The 17,886-nt window shown below is 46.4% G+C and overlaps 1 protein-coding gene across 2 annotated transcripts in view; it reads left to right on the top strand.

The window, feature by feature from the left end:
- The window catches only part of amdhd2 (amidohydrolase domain containing 2), a 67,550-nt gene that overhangs the window by 36,133 nt on the left and 13,531 nt on the right, over positions 1 to 17,886 (top strand). For both annotated transcript variants that reach the window (XM_080524560.1, XM_080524559.1), the window contains exons 6-9: positions 9,560 to 9,772; positions 10,366 to 10,454; positions 10,835 to 10,979; positions 11,495 to 11,602. In XM_080524560.1, the coding sequence (XP_080380686.1) occupies positions 9,560 to 9,772; positions 10,366 to 10,454; positions 10,835 to 10,979; positions 11,495 to 11,602 (555 nt within the window). The remainder of the gene's footprint in view (positions 1 to 9,559; positions 9,773 to 10,365; positions 10,455 to 10,834; positions 10,980 to 11,494; positions 11,603 to 17,886) is intronic.

Raw genomic sequence — 17,886 nt, 5'->3', positions numbered from 1 at the left:
TAATGTTCCACAACCTTCCACAGTTGTTCCTTCGTTAACTGTAACAAGCCATCGACCGACGGAGCTGCCACAAACTCCTCAAAAATATCCATAACTCAATATAATCAAATAACCAATATTAACCAACCCTAACAAACGGGAATCTCCCCTCCTATTACAAACTCCTCCTATAAACTACTCCCATATCAGCCATAATCTTCAGCCCATTTAAAGCGAGTAACTGTGCACACATACAAAACAGAAAAGTAACTAACATACTTCGTAAGAGCTGCCCCTCATCTAACTCAGTAATGACTGACTAACCACTCAGCTAGTCTTCAGTGCGTTCACATGCAACTCTTCCACCAAGCAAATGCCTGGTGGCGCCCCCGCGTTCAACACACCAAAAATAACAAACGAAAACAATAAACAAGCGTTAAGCGCTTCTACTCCTAGCACGGGGGTTCACGTATAGCTTTGATGGTATCTAAACCACCCGCCCTACCTATCCTTCTCTGCTTTGCATAGAACACAGCACTCACCAAACTCCAGCCGAAGATCACAGCCAATACCAAGAGTTACGTCCTTGTCAGCACAGTCGGACGGCCAGCTCCCCCTCGTCACCAGCACCCAAACCAACGTACCAAATATACTAAACAATACATTACATCCAATCCAACCAAATCCCAATAACTATAAACAATAACCATGCGGGTCTCCCAATATAGAGTTGGACAAATCCAACAATCCAATCCCGAATATCAACTATGAAAAGGGAGAGAATATTGCTCTCACCAAATTCAATCCCGGACGAGCACCCAATTTGTTACGCTTGCCTGGCTCAGGACAAGGTGACAAAAAGGGAGACGACACATGGGTAACAATAATAGGAGATTTATTAAAGAATAAGATGTTAAATGGAAATAATGTTTAAAGTAAATAGTAACAACAACCAAAAAGGCTGCTGGTTGACCAGGAAGAGACCGAGTCCATCAATTTGACCCCCTCTTAAAGTTCCTGGGACAATCAGGATGATCACCCCCACCTGTGCCCATCTGGAACCAAAAGAGAAGGTCAACAGGACAACAGATGTATGGCGCCCACTGGTGGTACCTATCTATCATCCTCAGCAGGATTTGCCACTCCACTATGCTCTTTATAGAGTTTGAATTTCTCCTCGGCATACTCCTGGAACGACTCATCACGTTTCTGTTGTCTATCTGCATACAGACCATACAGATTGTAACCAGTTCCGAGAGCAGCCTTCAGAGCAGTTGTAAATCTTTCAACTTCATCTTTCATAGCAGTCAGAGTACGATATGGTTGAACCGCCCAAGTACCGTTCCTGAAAGCATCAGCCAGCCCTGCCCACACTGTCTGTGGGCATTTTGCTTTACACACTGTATATATGTCATAAGCATGCAGTTGAGATACCAATTCCCACTCTGTCATTTTGTGCCAAAACACTGTGTTAGGAGAGTCTCGCCTCAATAGAGGCATTGAGCTCAACAGTCCTCGCATATCTGTAGTGGACATAGCTTTATACTGAATCTGAGTAATTTGTTGTGGACCAAGGGGGGGAGCTCCACCATCTGCAGCTGCTGGCTGAGCAGCACGGGGAGCAGTAAACATTTGAACTTGGATTGGAGCTACCTGTTCCTCAATGCTACACACATCCAGCCTAGGATATATTCTCGGGACACTTAATGTAGAGTTTGCAGTTGTGGGCCTTTGATTTACAACCCCTTCCTCTCTGTGCGACTGCAAACTCTCTACCTGTTTTTTCAACAAGGAAATCTCCTCTTTCATCTCCTTACATTGAGTCCGCATGCCACTATTTTGCTGCAGTACCTTTTCGTGATTCAAAACTACAATACTAACAGCCAGGTTATTTTTGATCTTGTCTTTTTCCCCAATCTCATCAAACCATTTAACTTGCTTAGCAATTAGAGAATGGGGCTCCAGACCCTTCTTTATCATTTTACAGATATTATCACAACATGCCGTTAGTGCTGCTTCTCTGATGTTTTGAGGCAACAACTCTTTACCTTCAGTATCGACTTCTTTAATGAAGTCTGCGGAAGAATATTTCTTAGGTTTTTCTTTTTTCTCTTTAACTTTAAGCATGGTGAATTTTAAGATTTTGCTAATAAAATGTTACGGATATGTTATATAGTGGGTTTTACTGTGACTACCTATTTTCACACACTATAATTATATTAATTATCTTTTAGAATAAACTAGCACAGACAATTAGCCTGCCAATAGGACTTCCTGCTAAAACAGTGCTCTTGGCCTGCCTTAGGTCTTAACGCTTTTAGCCTGCCTAAGGTCTTACTACCGTAACCACAGACAGCCAGAACCCTGGACTTATGCCCTTAACCTGCCTATAGGTCTTTTATCAGAACAAACGTGCACAATAATTATTTTTAGTCGTGTATCTTATATCAACAAACCATCAATATAATGCAAGTATGTCCAAAAAGGGTTATTGGGTCACTTCCATATTAACAACAGAATAAGAAGAATCTCCATAAACTATTGAGGGTGGTGTTTTAAATTCAACTCACCTCTCTTTGGAGTCCTCCGGTTCGGTAGTCAAAATTAGAGATTGTTTCCAATCCCACCGCTGCCACCAAAGTACTGTAGGGATTTTATCAAAAGTGATGGTCTTGAAGATACAGATGACAAACGACAGACTCAGAGATCTCTTTCTTAGTTTAATGAATACGACCGGTCGGGAAGAGTGGGGTACAGTCTTCAAAGTATTGGTTCACATACATGAGTTTATATAGTCTTCAGAGACAAAGAACTGTTATTCAGCCTATAGGATTTGTACACGCTCAATTACATAAGCATCCTATATGAATATTAAGCAGTATGGTTCGAGTCCATTAGGTAACACACAGAAACTGGACACTGAGACACATTAGGTCAAAGCTCATCTTTAGAGTGGTCGTAACTCTCTAGTAAAGTCACGGTCTCTTACTAACAACAGATGATAGAGGCCCAAGAAGAAGTCCAACCACAGTTCAACGACATAAATAAAGCTTGTCAACTTGCTAGGGAGAGTTAACATGTGAAACCACTTAGTGACTTAGGACTACTCATTATACAAAATACACTATTTAGTGTTTAGTGAAATATAACAAAACTAAAACTAGATGAATACATAGCTTCACTTTCAGCCATTACCCCTCAGGCCATTGTCTCCTTAGATGCAGAAAAGGCCTTCGATCGTGTAGAGTGGAGTAGGTTTCTTGGATTAAACTACTTTACTCTTCTCCCTTGGCCTGTGTCACTACCAATTCTATACACTCCCCATACTTTCCACTATCTAGAAGGACATGCCGTTGCTCTTTGCCATAGCAATTGAACCGCTCTCTATTGCACTCAAAGCCTCAGTCCATTTCCAAGGCAACACGCATTATGGTGTTGAACATAAGGTATCCCTTTACACAGATGATCTCTTGCTCTATATAACAAATCCAGTGTCTTCCATCCCCATAATTGAATCTATTCTTAGAGACTTTAGATCATTTTCAGGATACAAACAACATTTTCAGAAAAGTTAATGTTTTCCAATTAATGCTTTGGCCCCAAAAAAATCTAACAGTCTTCAATTCCCTTTCGTCTGTCTAATCTGGCTTTAAATATCTGGGAATCAAGATTACCCGCACACTACCCTCCCTCTTTGAATCCAACCTTGCCCCACTAGTAACCAACATGAAGTCAGACTTTCAGAGTTGGAGCAGTCTACCCCTTTCACTCTCAGGAAAAGTGACCATCAAGATGACCATTTTACCCAAGTTTTTGTATGTTTTTCAATGCCTTCCTCTATTTTTACCTAAGTCTTTTTTTCACACTTTAGATCAGGCAATCGTTACATTTCAGGGTTCGACAGTAACACCGTTTTACTTGCCCGGACCAAGTAAAACATTCGCCGGGGTTGTTTGCGTGAGCCTGACGACGCTGCTAGATCCTGGATATAGGAAGAACAACAGACGACGCAGGCGCGAGACTAGACTAGATGATCGTGAGTGAAGATCACCCGTACGCTTTGATAATATCTTCTAATATCCTCTATCTCACGATCATCTAGTCTAGGATCCAGGATCTAGCAGCGTCGTCGGGCTTGCGCAAACAACCCCGGCGAATGTTTTACTTGGTCCGGGCAAGTAAAACGGCGTTACTGTCGAACCCTGCTTTGGGGAGGAAAGGTTCCTAGAATCAGAAAACTTATTTTGCAGAGACCAAGGCACTGTGGCGGCCTTGCACTTCCTAATTGTATGCACTACTACTGGGCTGCCAACATTAAAACAATTATTTGCTGGTTTAAAACCCCTGAGAACATTTGGTGTAGCCTAGAGGAGCAGTCATGGTACTCATCCTGCTTGTCTGCACTGGTTTACTCCTCTCTTCCTCTATCTCCCTCCCGCCACTCCTCAAACCCTCTGGTGCTGTCCACTCTAAAGATCTGGATACAGTTCTCCTCAAACCCTCTGGTGCTGTCCACTCTAAAGATCTGGATACAGTTCTCCTCAAACCCTCTGGTGCTGTCCACTCTAAAGATCTGGATACAGTTCTCCTCAAACCCTCTGGTGCTGTCCACTCTAAAGATCTGGATACAGTTCTCCTCAAACCCTCTGGTGCTGTCCACTCTAAAGATCTGGATACAGTTCTCCTCAAACCCTCTGGTGCTGTCCACTCTAAAGATCTGGATACAGTTCTCCTCAAACCCTCTGGTGCTGTCCACTCTAAAGATCTGGATACAGTTCTCCTCAAACCCTCTGGTGCTGTCCACTCTAAAGATCTGGATACAGTTCTCCTCAAACCCTCTGGTGCTGTCCACTCTAAAGATCTGGATACAGTTCTCCTCAAACCCTCTGGTGCTGTCCACTCTAAAGATCTGGATACAGTTCTCCTCAAACCCTCTGGTGCTGTCCACTCTAAAGATCTGGATACAGTTCTCCTCAAACCCTCTGGTGCTGTCCACTCTAAAGATATGGATACAGTTCTCCTCAAACCCTTACATTTGGGAACGTAGCAGTGAACTCACCTCTCTACATTCTGAGTAAGTAAGACTATCTAGTTAAGCTTGGACTACTGATACGTGGATACCTGTCTTGTTTATTAGTAATAGTGTGATAGCTGTGTGTTTTAAAAACAAGTAATTCTAGTGAAACCACTAGTCTCTGGACCTAAGTAGGTGCTAATTTGTAGTAGGAGGAGACTTCTATCTGCCCTATATAGTGGATTGACCAGGGGCCAGCGGGCTCATACATGCGACTAGTGAGAACTCAGTCGTCCTCATTAGTGCTCGTTAGTGGGGAGGGGCTACAAGCCTGCTAGTGTCCATTAATATCTGGCCTGTCTGAGAGCGACAGCCTCTGCGACAGCCTCCTGACAACAAGACAAGGGAGTCTATCTGTGGGAGTCCATCAAGGAAGGCCTGAGAGGAAGCCAGGGTACTAAGTATCTTCTCTTCCAGTTGTTTGTAGTGCTGCTGTCTTCTCTTGTCACATCGGTCTACTGAGTGCGCTTAGCTACTCCTAGTTCTGTTGGTTCATTAGCCCTCTTCCCCTCTACGGACTTATATCACAATGTGCTTTCTCCCTATTCCTGTTCTTCTGACACTCAGGAGGACACCTAGACGCTACTTCCACCCTCACAACCCTTCCAATCTCATCTACCCACCTTCTTCTACTGACCATGACTTTATCGCCGCAGGCGGTCTCTGGAATTGCCAGTCAGCGGTCCGGAAAGCTGAGGCTATCTCAGCTTATGCATCTCTCATGGCCCTCAATTTCCTCGCTCTCACTGAAACCTGGATCACACCTGAAAACACAGCTACACCAGCAGCCCTCTCTGGCGCCTACTCCTTTTCTCATTCCCCTAGACCCTCTGGTCGAGGGGGAGGCACAGGTCTCCTCATCTCGCCCAAGTGGTCACATACTGTCCTTCCCCTGGCACACCTGTCTATATCCTCCTTTGAATTTCATGCTGTTTTTGTCTCCTCCCCGGTCAAACTCCACATTGTTGTCATCTATCGCCCCCCAGGCCAGCTCGGTGACTTCCTAGGCGAGATGGATGGCCTTCTCAGCTCCTTCCCTGATGATGGCACTCCGCTCGTACTACTAGGTGACTTCAATTTCCAATCAAAGAAGCTTCTCTCATCCGGAGTACTTGACCTTCTCCTCTCCTTCAGCCTTACCCTGTCCCCCTCTCCTCCGAATCATAAGGCAGGCAATCAGCTCGACCTTGTCTTCACCAGATCTTCCCACACTTCCAACCTTACTGTTACCCCTCTTCCAGTTTCTGATCACCACTTTATATCCTTCTCCCTTCCCCTCAAAACCTCCTCTTCCCTGTCAGCCTCTAACCACTTAAGACCCTCTCGTCGTAACCTACGTACCCTGTCCCCATCACCCTCTCTTCTTCGGTCCTATCCTCCCTACCCTCTGTTGAATCCTTCTCCCTTCTATCCACTGATGCAGCATCCTCAACCCTCCTGTCCGCTCTCACCTCATCCTTCGACACCCTCTGTCCACTAACCTTGAAGCCAGCTCGATCCTCTCCTCGAGCTCCCTGGCTCTCTGAAACGCTACATGCTTGTAGACTAGAGCTCAGAGCAGCTGAGAGGAAATGGAGAAAAACTGGCCTTTCTGTTGACCTTAACCTCTATCACTCTCTCGTTTCCAACTACGCCTCCTCGGCATCAGCTGCTAAAGCATCCTACTATCATTCCAAAATACATTCTTCTGCCTCTAATCCTAGAAAACTGTTCTCCACTTTCTCCTCACTCCTTAATCCACCTCCTCCTTCTGCTCCTTCCTCCCTGTCTGCCGATGACTTTGTCACCTACTTTGAAAAAAAGGTGGACGACATCAGCAGCACCTTTTCCCCTCCTCCTACTAACGATGCTAACACCCCTTCCAAACTCTCTCCTCGACACTCAGTCTCTGGCTTGTCATCTTTTTCCCCCCTCTCCCCCGATGAGATTCTCACACTTATCACATCAAAGCGGGCAACCACATGCCCTCTCGATCCCATCCCCTCCCCTCTTCTCCAATCCATTTCCACCGACATCCTTCCTTACCGTACCACCCTAATCAACTCCTCCCTATCCACAGGATCTGTCCCAGCGGCCTTCAAAATAGCCAGAGTCAAGCCTCTCCTCAAGAAACCTACCCTTGACCCATCAGCTGTCCACAATTACAGACCTGTATCCCTTCTCTCCTTCCCTCCCAAAACCCTTGAACGCTCGGCATCTAAACAACTGACTAACTATCTCCGGAAGATGGAACACTTAGACCCCCACCAATCCGGCTTCAAGGCTGGGCACTCCACTGAGACTGCGCTCCTTGCTGTCACGGAAGCCCTCCACTCTGCTCAAGCTTCCTCCCTCTCCTCCGTTCTCATTCTCCTTGACCTGTCTGCTGCCTTCGACACAGTCAATCACCAGATCCTTCTCTCCATCCTCTCAGAACTGGGCATCTCTGGCACCGCACACTCCTGGTTTTTTTCCTACCTGGCGGGCCGCTCCTACCAGGTGACCTGGAGAGAATCGCTGTCTTCTCCACGAACCCTCTCCACTGGGGTACCCCAGGGCTCCGTCCTAGGGCCCCTACTTTTCTCTCTCTACACCAAGTCTCTTGGCTCGGTAATCTCCTCACATGGGCTCTCCTACCACAGCTACGCAGACGACACTCAACTCTTCCTGTCCTTCCCCCCGTCTGATCTACACGTGGCAACCCGTATCTCTGCATGTCTCGCTGACATTTCAACATGGATGGCTGACCACCATCTCAAGCTCAATCTTAACAAGACCGAGCTCCTCTTCATTCCCGGGAAAGCCTGCCCTCTCCAAGACTTCTCTATCACAGTGGAGAACTCTACTGTAACCCCCTCCCTGACAGCCAAGAACCTTGGTGTGATCCTGGACAACCGACTATCCTGTGCGGAGAACATTGCAGCAACGGCTCGCTCCTGCAGATTCTTCCTCTACAACATCAGAAGGATACGACCATTCCTTACCAGAGAGGCAGCGCAACTCTTGACCCAGGCACTGGTCATCTCCCGCCTGGATTACTGTAATGTACTCCTGGCTGGGCTCCCCGCCTCCGCCATTAGACCTCTGCAGCTCATCCAGAATGCTGCTGCCCGGCTGGTATTCAACCTCCCCAAAAACTCTCATGTCACCCCTCTCCTTCGCACCCTGCACTGGCTCCCGGTAGCAGCTCGCATCAGATTCAAGACCCTGGTGCTTGCATACCAGGCAGCTAAAGGGACAGCCCCTGCCTACCTGAAGGAAATGGTAACCCCCCAAACCCCTGCCCGCTCACTCCGCTCCTCCTCCTCTGCTGGCCGACTGGCCCCACGACCTCTTCACAGCAGTCGTGCTGCCCGATCACGTCTTTTCACAACACTGGCTCCCCGCTGGTGGAATGAGCTCCCCACGGCTGTCAGAACGGCAGAGTCACTACCCATCTTCCGTCGTAGACTGAATGAATGAATGAATGAATGGTCTTTATTGTCATTGATATAGTACAGGTACCATACAACGAAATTTGGGAGGGGGGGCTCCCCTGGTGCTAGGAAAAAAACTAAAAACCAGAAGGGAAAGAGCTGGTTTACATAAATAAAGGCTATGTACACTATCCACTATACTATACTATACAAATAAAACACTGTGCTGTACTCTATGCTATGCTATACCTATTCTAACATTTCCTATCTCTGAACCTTATGTACCCGAGGGTTGTCATATTGCACATAGTGTTATTGCACATTCATTTAAAGTGTCGCAGTTTGCAGGTTTGAAATGTTCACAGTTGTGTTTCAGTATTGCACTTGAAGACCCATCTCTTCAGGTTACACCTTAACTGCTCCTCCTGAGACATCTTCTGCCCCTCACCACTACGTCTCCTAAAGACACCCGCTCTCCCCTCTACTGTGTCCCTAAGAACTTCTATTGCCCCCCTTGTACTGTTTCTCTGTTTCTCCAGTGTAAATAAATGTTAAAAAGCCTGAGCTAGATTACTCTTCCTGCTACGAATGGTGGACTGATGATTCTCATGCTTAGTATTCAAATGTATTGATTGTAAGTCGCTTTGGAATAAGGCGTCTGCTAAATGCCAAAAATGTAAATGTAAATTTAAACCCTCTGGTGCTGTCCACTCTAAAGATATGGATACAGTTCCGCCGTCACTTGAAGTTTTTCTCTGGGGTCTATTAGTAGTAACCATTTAAAGAAAATGTGGAAAAAATTGTGAATGCAAACCTGGTAAATGTTAACTTTTTTCTTTGTTCATGCTTCTCATCAAATAAAATTGTTTATAAAGTAAATAACATTTTACTTTAAACTGCAGATCATATTTGGTTATAAAATACGGTACTAAGCCATACGACAGTTTTGTCCCCACAAAATAATGCACCATTTTCAACCTCTTATGCGATGGTAGATCCAAATGATGTTAGTGTTTCGTCTCTGCTTTTTAACTATTATCTTAACATCTTTCTGTTGCACCTCTTCCCTCATCTTTCTTAATCTCTTCATTTCCTCCCACTCTGTCTCCAGGTGTTCACTTAGAGGGTCCCTTCATCAGTCTGGAGAAGAAGGGGGCACACCCAGAGAAGTATCTACGCACGTTCCAGTCAGGCGGTATAGCAGACCTGCTCGACACTTATGGGTCGCTTGACAATGTTGCCATGGTGACACTGGCCCCAGAGCTAGCCAACAGTCATGCAGTGATCCAAGAGTTGGCACAGAGGGGCATCACTGTGTCTTTAGGTGGGCACCGGGAAGGGTATTATTGGGAGACAACAAAAAATGTGGGCTTTCTGCCATATACTGTATAATTGGTCCAGTTTGTATGAGGCTGGAACGTATCCAATGTATGTTGCTGTCATTCTGAATTTATTTCATTTCAGTCAGGAGAAATATTTTTTGGTAAGCATTGGCAACTATTTATTGAACATGTAAATAGCTACACATTTTCTCTTAGGGCAATGCAATCTAACAATCCCCTCACAGATACAGTAGAAAAGCAGAACCAGGTGGAGACAGGTGGAGGTGGGTGGACAAAACAGCATATTGCAGCAGCCATTAGCAAGCAGGTAGCAGCAGATAGCGTAGCAATGTCACGCAAGCAAAACAAAAAGCAACAAGAAATACACAGGCAGCAAGGACATCTGGGGGGTATTCCATCAACGTCGCTAAAAGAAAATCCAGGCTTATTTTGATAAGTCTCTGGAGTATAGAGCTAAAAGAAGACACAATGCTTAGTCTTTCCAATAATGGACTATAGTCTATTCCAATGGATGGACTGAAATGAAAGAGCATCAATCCTAACCACACAAATGTCTCCCCTGTCTCATGTTCAGGACACTCAGTGGCCAATCTGTCCCAAGCAGAGGAGGCGGTACAGCATGGAGCCTCCTTTATCACACACCTCTTCAATGCCATGCTGCCTGTGAGTGTTGTCCAGTCCTCTACTATTCCCACCAGCTGTTTTTGGCTTTACTTTTACTTTGCTACAGTACACTTAACATGCAATTTTACAGAATCACACAGTAAACTTCAGATGACAACTGACAAAAAGAAATTAGGAGATAAAGGGCTCAGACCAATTTAGGGCAAGGCACACTACTACAAGTCAACTTTGTCAACACCTCTGTAATGTCATGAATGTGTTTCAAATGATTAGACTGCTGCTAGTTTAAAGGGATGGTTTAAAGGGAGTGTGTACTTGTATGCCATGTTTAGGCATTTTTGCCTAATGTTAACATCCTTATCCATTCAATATTTCAATACACAATATTTCACGTCTCTCTTTGTTGCCATGGGGATTAGTTCCACCATCGAGACCCGGGCATCGTAGGACTGCTGACCAGCGACCAGGTACCCCGGGACAGGACGGTGTTCTATGGCATGATCGCTGACGGCATCCACACTAACCCCGCAGCCCTGCGCATCGCTCACAGAGCGCACCCTACAGGTCTGCATGCAGAGAGACCAGTGGGCTGTTAGGGTCTTGAAACATTGGGGGTGTACCTCTGCAGGCCCATTAGCCCTGGGGTGGGGGGTTGGTTGGTTAAGGGGTGCACTAAATCAACAGCTATAAAAACCAGCCCTAAGGAGTTTGGTCACGTCAGATTCCAGTTTATCCTTCAAGCGAGCTGATGGATGAGCCAGATGGAAAAAAATATATAAATAAATAAATAAAGGCAAACACATAAAATAACAGTTCTGATATGTCCATTGAGTAGCCAACAGATAGGGCTATGAGTGGAGGGCACTGTATGTTCATGCACATGTGAACAGAAATTGGCCAAGTATGAAAATACTTTTAAACAAGACGTTGTATCTTGAGTGCTATAATTATAGCTCATCTCATTTCAAAATGAATGCTCTTGGTTTTTGTGAATCCTTGTTTGTGGCCCACTCTTTGACTGCATGCTGAAACGTGGAGTGTGGCTTTACTTAAACTGTGTACTGGTTGTGGTTCCCCAGGTCTGGTGTTGGTGACTGATGCTATCGCGGCCATGGGCCTGTCTCCGGGACACCACACCTTGGGACAGCAGGTCATCGAGATTGACGGGCTTCATGCATATGTGGCAGGTCAGACTCCATTTACATGACATTTTTTTAAATTTTTGGCATTAAGTTGCTTTGAGTTGCATTTCATGTACGAAAGGCGCTATATAAATAAAGCTTTACTTACTTACTTACTTACTTAAGCAGACGCCTTATTCCAAAGCGACTTACAATCAATACATTTGACTAAGCAAGTGAATCATCAATCCACCAGTCGTAGCAGGAAGAGTAATCTAGCTCAGGCCAGGGGCCATTGGCAGTCTCAGTGATAGAAGGAAAACCTTTAAAAAAGATATATATATAGACACTACAGAACAGAGAAACAGTACAAGGGGGGGCAGAAGTCATAGGGGACACAGTAAAGGGGAAAAGCGGGTGTCTCAGGAGAGGCAGTGCTAGGGGGTAGTAGATGTCTCAGGAGGAGCAGTTAAGGTGTAACCTAAAGAGATGGGTCTTCAGTCTCCGGCAGTTCTGACAGCCGTGGGAAGCTCATTCCATCAGCCAGTGTAGTGAAGAGACGTGATCGGGCAGTGCGACTGCCATGTAGGTGTAGAGTTGGTGGGGCCAGTCGGCCAGCAGAGGTGGAGGAGCGGAGGGAACAGGCTGAAGTTTGGGGGGTGACCATTGCCTGCAGGTAGGCAGGGGCTGTCCCTTTAGCTGCCTGGTAGGCAAGCACCAGGGTCTTGAATCTGATGCGAGCTGCTATCGGGAGCCAGTGCAGGGTGCAAAGGAGAGGGATGACATGAGAAAATTTGGGGAGGTTGAACACCAGACGGGTAGCAGCGTTCTGGATGAGCTGCAGAGGTCTGATGGCGGAGGCGGGGAGCCCGGCCAGGGGTACGTTGCAGTAATCAAGGCGGGAGATGACCAGTGACTGGGTCAAGAGTTGCGCTGCTTCTCTGATGAGGAATGGTCGTATCCTTCTGATGTTGTGTAGAGGAAGAATCCGCAGGAGCATGCCGTTGCTGCAATGTTCTCCGCACAGGATAGTCAGTTGTACAGGATCACTCCAAGGTTCTTGGCTGTCAGGGAGGGGGTTACAGTAGAGTTCTCCACTGTGATGGAGAAGTCTTGGAGAGGGCAGGCTTTCCCGGGGAAGAAGAGTATTTCAGTCTTGTTAAGGTCGAGCTTGAAATGGTGAGCTGACATCCATGTTGAGATGTCCGCGAGACATGCAGAGACACGTGTTGCCACGTGTAGGTCAGAGGGGGGGAAGGACAGGAAGAGCTGAGTGTCATCTGCGTAGCTGTGGTAGGAGAACCCATGTGAGGAGATGACCAAGCCAAGAGACTTGGTGTAGAGAGAGAACAGTAGGGGCCCTAGGACAGAGCCCTGGGGAACCCCAGTGGGGATAGGGTTCGTGGAGAAGACAGCGATTCTCTCCAGGTCACCTGGTAGGAGCGACCCGCCAGGTAGGAACCAAACCAGGAGTGTGCGCTGCCAGAGATGCCCAGTTCAGAGAGGGTGGAGAGAAGGATCTTGTGGTTTACTGTGTCGCAGGCAGCAGACAGGTCCAGGAGAATGAGAACAGAGAAGAGGGAGGAAGCTTGAGCAGAGTGGAGGGCTTCCGTGACAACAAGGAGAGCAGTCTCAGTCGAGTGCCCAGCCTTGAAGCCGGATTGGTGGGGGACTAGATGTTCCATCTTCCGGAGATAGTCAGTCAGTTGTTTAGATACAGCTCGTTCAAGGGTTTTGGAAGGGAAAGAGAGAAGGGATACCAGTCTGTAGTTGTGGAGAGATGATGGGTCAAGGGTAGGTTTCTTGAGGAGAGGCTTGACTCTGGCTATATTGAAGGCAGCCGGGACAGATCCTGTGGATAGGAGTTGATTTTAGTTGATTACGGTGAGTTGATTACGGTGGTAAGGTAAGGAAGGATGTCGGACTAAATGGATTGGAGAAGAGGGGAGGGGATGGGATTGAGACGGCATGTGGTTGCTCGCTTGGATGTGATAAGTGTGAAAATCTCATCAGGGGAGAGGGGGGAAAAAGATGATAAGCCAGAGACCGAGTGTCGAGCAGAGAGTTTGGAAGGGGTGTTAGCAGCGTTGGTAGGAGGAGGGATAAAGGTGCTGCTGATGTCGGCAGACAGGGAGGAAGGAGGAGGGGGAGGAGGTGGGTTAAGGAGTGTGGAAAAGGTGGAAAACAGTTTTCTAGGATAAGAGGCAGAAGAATGCATTTTGGAATGATAGTAGGATGCTTTAGCAGATGATGCAGAGGAGGCGTAGTTGGAGAGGAGAGAGTGATAGAGGTTAAGGTCATCGGAGATGCCAGTTTTTCTCCATTTCCTCTCACCTGCCCTGAGCTTTATTCTACAAGCATTTCAGAGAGCCACAGAGCACGAGGAGAGGATCGTGCTGGCTTCAAGGTTAGTGGACAGAGGGCATCGAAGGATGAGGTGAGAGTGGACAGGAGGGTGGAGGTTGCTGCATCAGGGGATAGAAGGGAGAAGGATTCAACAGAGGGTAGGGAGGATAAGACAGAAGAAGAGAGGGTGGTGGGGGACAGGGTACGTAGGTTGCGACGAGAGGGTCTAAAGTGGTTAGAGACTGACAGGGAGGAGGTGGTTTTGAGGGGAAGGGAGAAGGATACGAAGTGATGATCAGAAACTGGAAGAGGGGTAACAGTAAGGTTGGAAGTGTGGGAGGATCTGGTGAAGACGCCCCCGTTAAACTAGGCCAGTGTTTAAAAGGTTCATGCTGCCATGGCAACGCTGGTCTACTTCAATGCCACTGCTGCGGCAGACACGAGTTGTGTAGACGTGTGAAGCCGAAAGATTCATCCTTCTGTTGGTATTATTTACCAACGGTGCTGACGTTATTAGCGTTCCCTCCAAATATTCACTAAAATATGAACTGGGTCTGGATAGGCGCCAGACTGTGGGACGGATGGAGGGCCAATAGTTCCTTTGATTCCTTTGATGTTTATGCTTATTATTGATGCTTGCCAGAAATACTGTCCCTAGCTCCTAATGAATAAAATTAACACCACAACATCGCCCTCGCAAAGAAACAAACCCTAGATAGCGAGACACAGGACAGGACAGGAGGGAAAATGCCTCATAGGTGCTTTTTTGTTTTGTTTTCTGTAGGCACGTTTTCCCCATGGCACTGAGCAGTAGGTTCAACAGTATATGGGCTAGCTCACACAAACTATGTGCCTGTCATTCTCCTTCTTATCATGACTTCAACTGGCCCCCAGCAACCCAGATGTGACAGGGTCTGGTGAAAAAGTAGGGCACAGTTATTTTTATTTTTTTATTTTTTACAGATTATGAAAGTGCAGATTGTAAACTTTCAAATGATGTGTCATAGAAAATAGTTGAAGAAGATATGCTTATTTGAACGTTGGTACACCTCAAACCAAATACTGGAGAAAATCGCTCTGAATCAAAACAGACACGTTTCGCAAGCTTTTTGGACATTTGCGCAATTGTTGAAAAACAATGACACACTCATTAGTCAACTAGTCAACACAGCTTGTTTTGTGAGCCTGCTAACAATGTAAAGTAGTAGTCAGGGGTGCACATAACTTTTTGGGGCCAGTGCTCAGAGGAGCACCTAGGGATGCTGCTTGGTGCTCCCCGAGCTCGCGAGTCACGACCCGTCCCACAGGATGGATAAAAAAGGGATACATGGATAACTTATATTAGCAAAACGACATTTATTCATAAATAAAGATGAACGAACAAATGATTGTGTGCAAAACAAAATAAACAAATGCAAAATCAAATGACTGCTCTTTAAGCATGAAAGTCTGTCAGACTCCTTTAAACACAATGAACACAATTAAACTTTTCAACAAAAAGTTACAGCCTAAGCATTTATTTATGCTACAAGCTCATCATCATCACTGCTCTCTTGACTGCTGTTATCACTGCTCCCTTGACTGCTGTTATCACTGTCCTCTACCTGTACCATGGTAGAGGATGTTGTAGGCTTACTCCTCCCCCCCTGGTTGAGCCTCCTCCCCCCCTGGTTACTCCTCCCCCCCTGGTCAACAGCTGGCTTTGGGTCAAACATCTCTGTTGTCATCTCAGACAGGCAGATGTGCATCAGGGATGAGAGGCGAAAGTCTGACAGGCGGGATCTGTACTTGTTTTTTATGATATTGAGGTGTGAAAATCCCCTCTCACATGCAGCACTGCTCAAGGGCAGTGTAAGGGACAATAGAATGACTTTCCAAATGTTGGAGTAAGTCTCTGGGTTGCTTGTCTTCACTATGTTGACCAAGTCATACACTGAGGAGGCTGCTAACCGTTTTTCTGACTGCTTTAACCTCATCCATTCTCTTATAGTGGAGTCTTTGTCAACAAACATGCTGGCCTCATAATTCTGGAGGATGCCATCAAGTGTGGTGTTGCCAAAACTGTGGAGGCCTTTCATTTCCTGAGGCCAAGTTGAAGGATCAAAAATTTGAAATTGATCACATGACTTGAGGGATTCATATCGGGTTTCAAACTCTTCAATTAGACCTCTCAGTACATGAATCTTGTCCCTGTCAGCATCTGCATTTGCAACAGCCTCTTTCCTGTACTTGCCATCACTGTCAAGCAGAAGTGTCAGCTGTCCAATAGCTACCATGAGCTCATCTTTGTATTCACCAATACTCAACTTATTTTGCTGGAACTTGAGGGAGAGGAACTGTAAGATTCCTCCAGTGTCGAGCATGTTGGCTAGGAAACAGTGAAAGTGCTGAGTGCAGACATGTTTCAGGTCACTGTCATCACTTGTAGCCAGTTGAATTTTGATGGCAGGTAATAGTCTCCATATTTTCAAGAGAGTCTGTTGTCTCCATGCAGACCATCTAATATTGTGAAACTTTCCTAGTTTTAGGAAGGCAATGCCATTCTCATCACACAGTTTCTGTAGTTGTGCTGTTCTTTTTGCACCCCCCTTCTGCAAATAAAAGCTAAGCAACTTGACAACAGAACGATTGAATGACTCACAGTATGGTACCATGCGATCAGCTGACTTCGCGGTGTTCTCCAGGGTGTGGGCCGTGCACATTATGTGCACCAGGGAATCCCCGATGACCACGTTCTGACGTAATTTGGGAATGACGCCGTTGTATACTCCCACGTTGACAGCCGCTCCGTCGGTGCACACAGAGACTAACTTCGTCTGCCACTCCTCCGCGAGACCACATTCCTGGAATAGTTGCACAAGTCCATCTACTATGTCCTGTGCTGATCGCTTCACCCCCAGATTAATTAATCCAAGGAAATCTGAGCTAACCTCTCTGTTGCTCGACACCGACACAATGTACACGATTTCCCGCTCGGTTTTGTTGATGTCTTCTGATCCGTCAAAGAGCAGACCCCAGAATTCTGCTGCTTTTAATTTCTTAAACAGTTCCGAGCTGATTGTCTGTGCGATAGTCTGCACGATGCGGGACCCTGCTTCTCGTGTATGATATGCACTCCCGACATTAACTCCAAGCCTCTCGAATAGAGGAATGTCCTCTTCAAATGAACGCATTGGGCGTGCATGTTTCGCTTTGTGAAAGGCCAGGAGAAATATATTACACAGTCCTTGACGCTGTTCTTCACCAATGTTGTCCTGCCACCTGTCAAGCGGGTGACTGCGATCCTGGCTGCTCCTGTTATCAATAGTTTCAACTATCTTAACGTGCTCTTTGCTTTTCTCATGCTTATCAAACGGTGGATGACTGAAATTCTTTGTCCCCAAATAAAAAGCGTTGCTTTTATCGGCCAGATTGGGATGCTCACGGCATATTTTGCACCACATCACGGTGCGCTCATCATTATCCATTAGCCAGCAGACATCCTGCAGCCACTTTTCAACAAATGCACGTTTTCTGTGCGGCTCAGGTAATGGCTCAGTCTGGTGTTTTTTTTTAGGAGGTGGCGGAACACCAAAATAATTACTTAGTGGGGCTTGCTTCTTGGACATTTTGACGGCTCGTCGGGTGCCTCAGTGATGCAGCAGTCAGCAGTCAGCAGTCAGCAGTTGTATTTTGAGGAAGTACATTCCTCTCCCAGCGGTTCCAGCTGTTGGTGCGCAAGAGCGCCTTCATGCGGCTGATCTGCCGCGCAGCATGCATTTTGGCGACGCATGCGCACTTGCGCACCAGTTATGTGCACCCCTGGTTATAGTTAACTAGGTAGCAGTGGGGATTACACACCGAATCCATTGCATTGCAATATGAAATGTATTTCCCTTTTTCAAAATAAAAGTCTGAACATAGGGGGAACATTGGTTTCCCCTTTCACCACCCGCTGCTGTCCATTGTTCAATTTTAATACTGTATTGCGGGTTTCAATGAGCTGGGCTTCTGGTGTGAAATAG

This window comes from Nansenia antarctica (genome assembly GCF_963989245.1).
Source record: "Nansenia antarctica genome assembly, chromosome: 2".
In the NCBI taxonomy this organism is placed as follows: domain Eukaryota; kingdom Metazoa; phylum Chordata; class Actinopteri; order Argentiniformes; family Microstomatidae; genus Nansenia; species Nansenia antarctica.
This window is presented reverse-complemented; position numbering and strand designations above follow the sequence as displayed.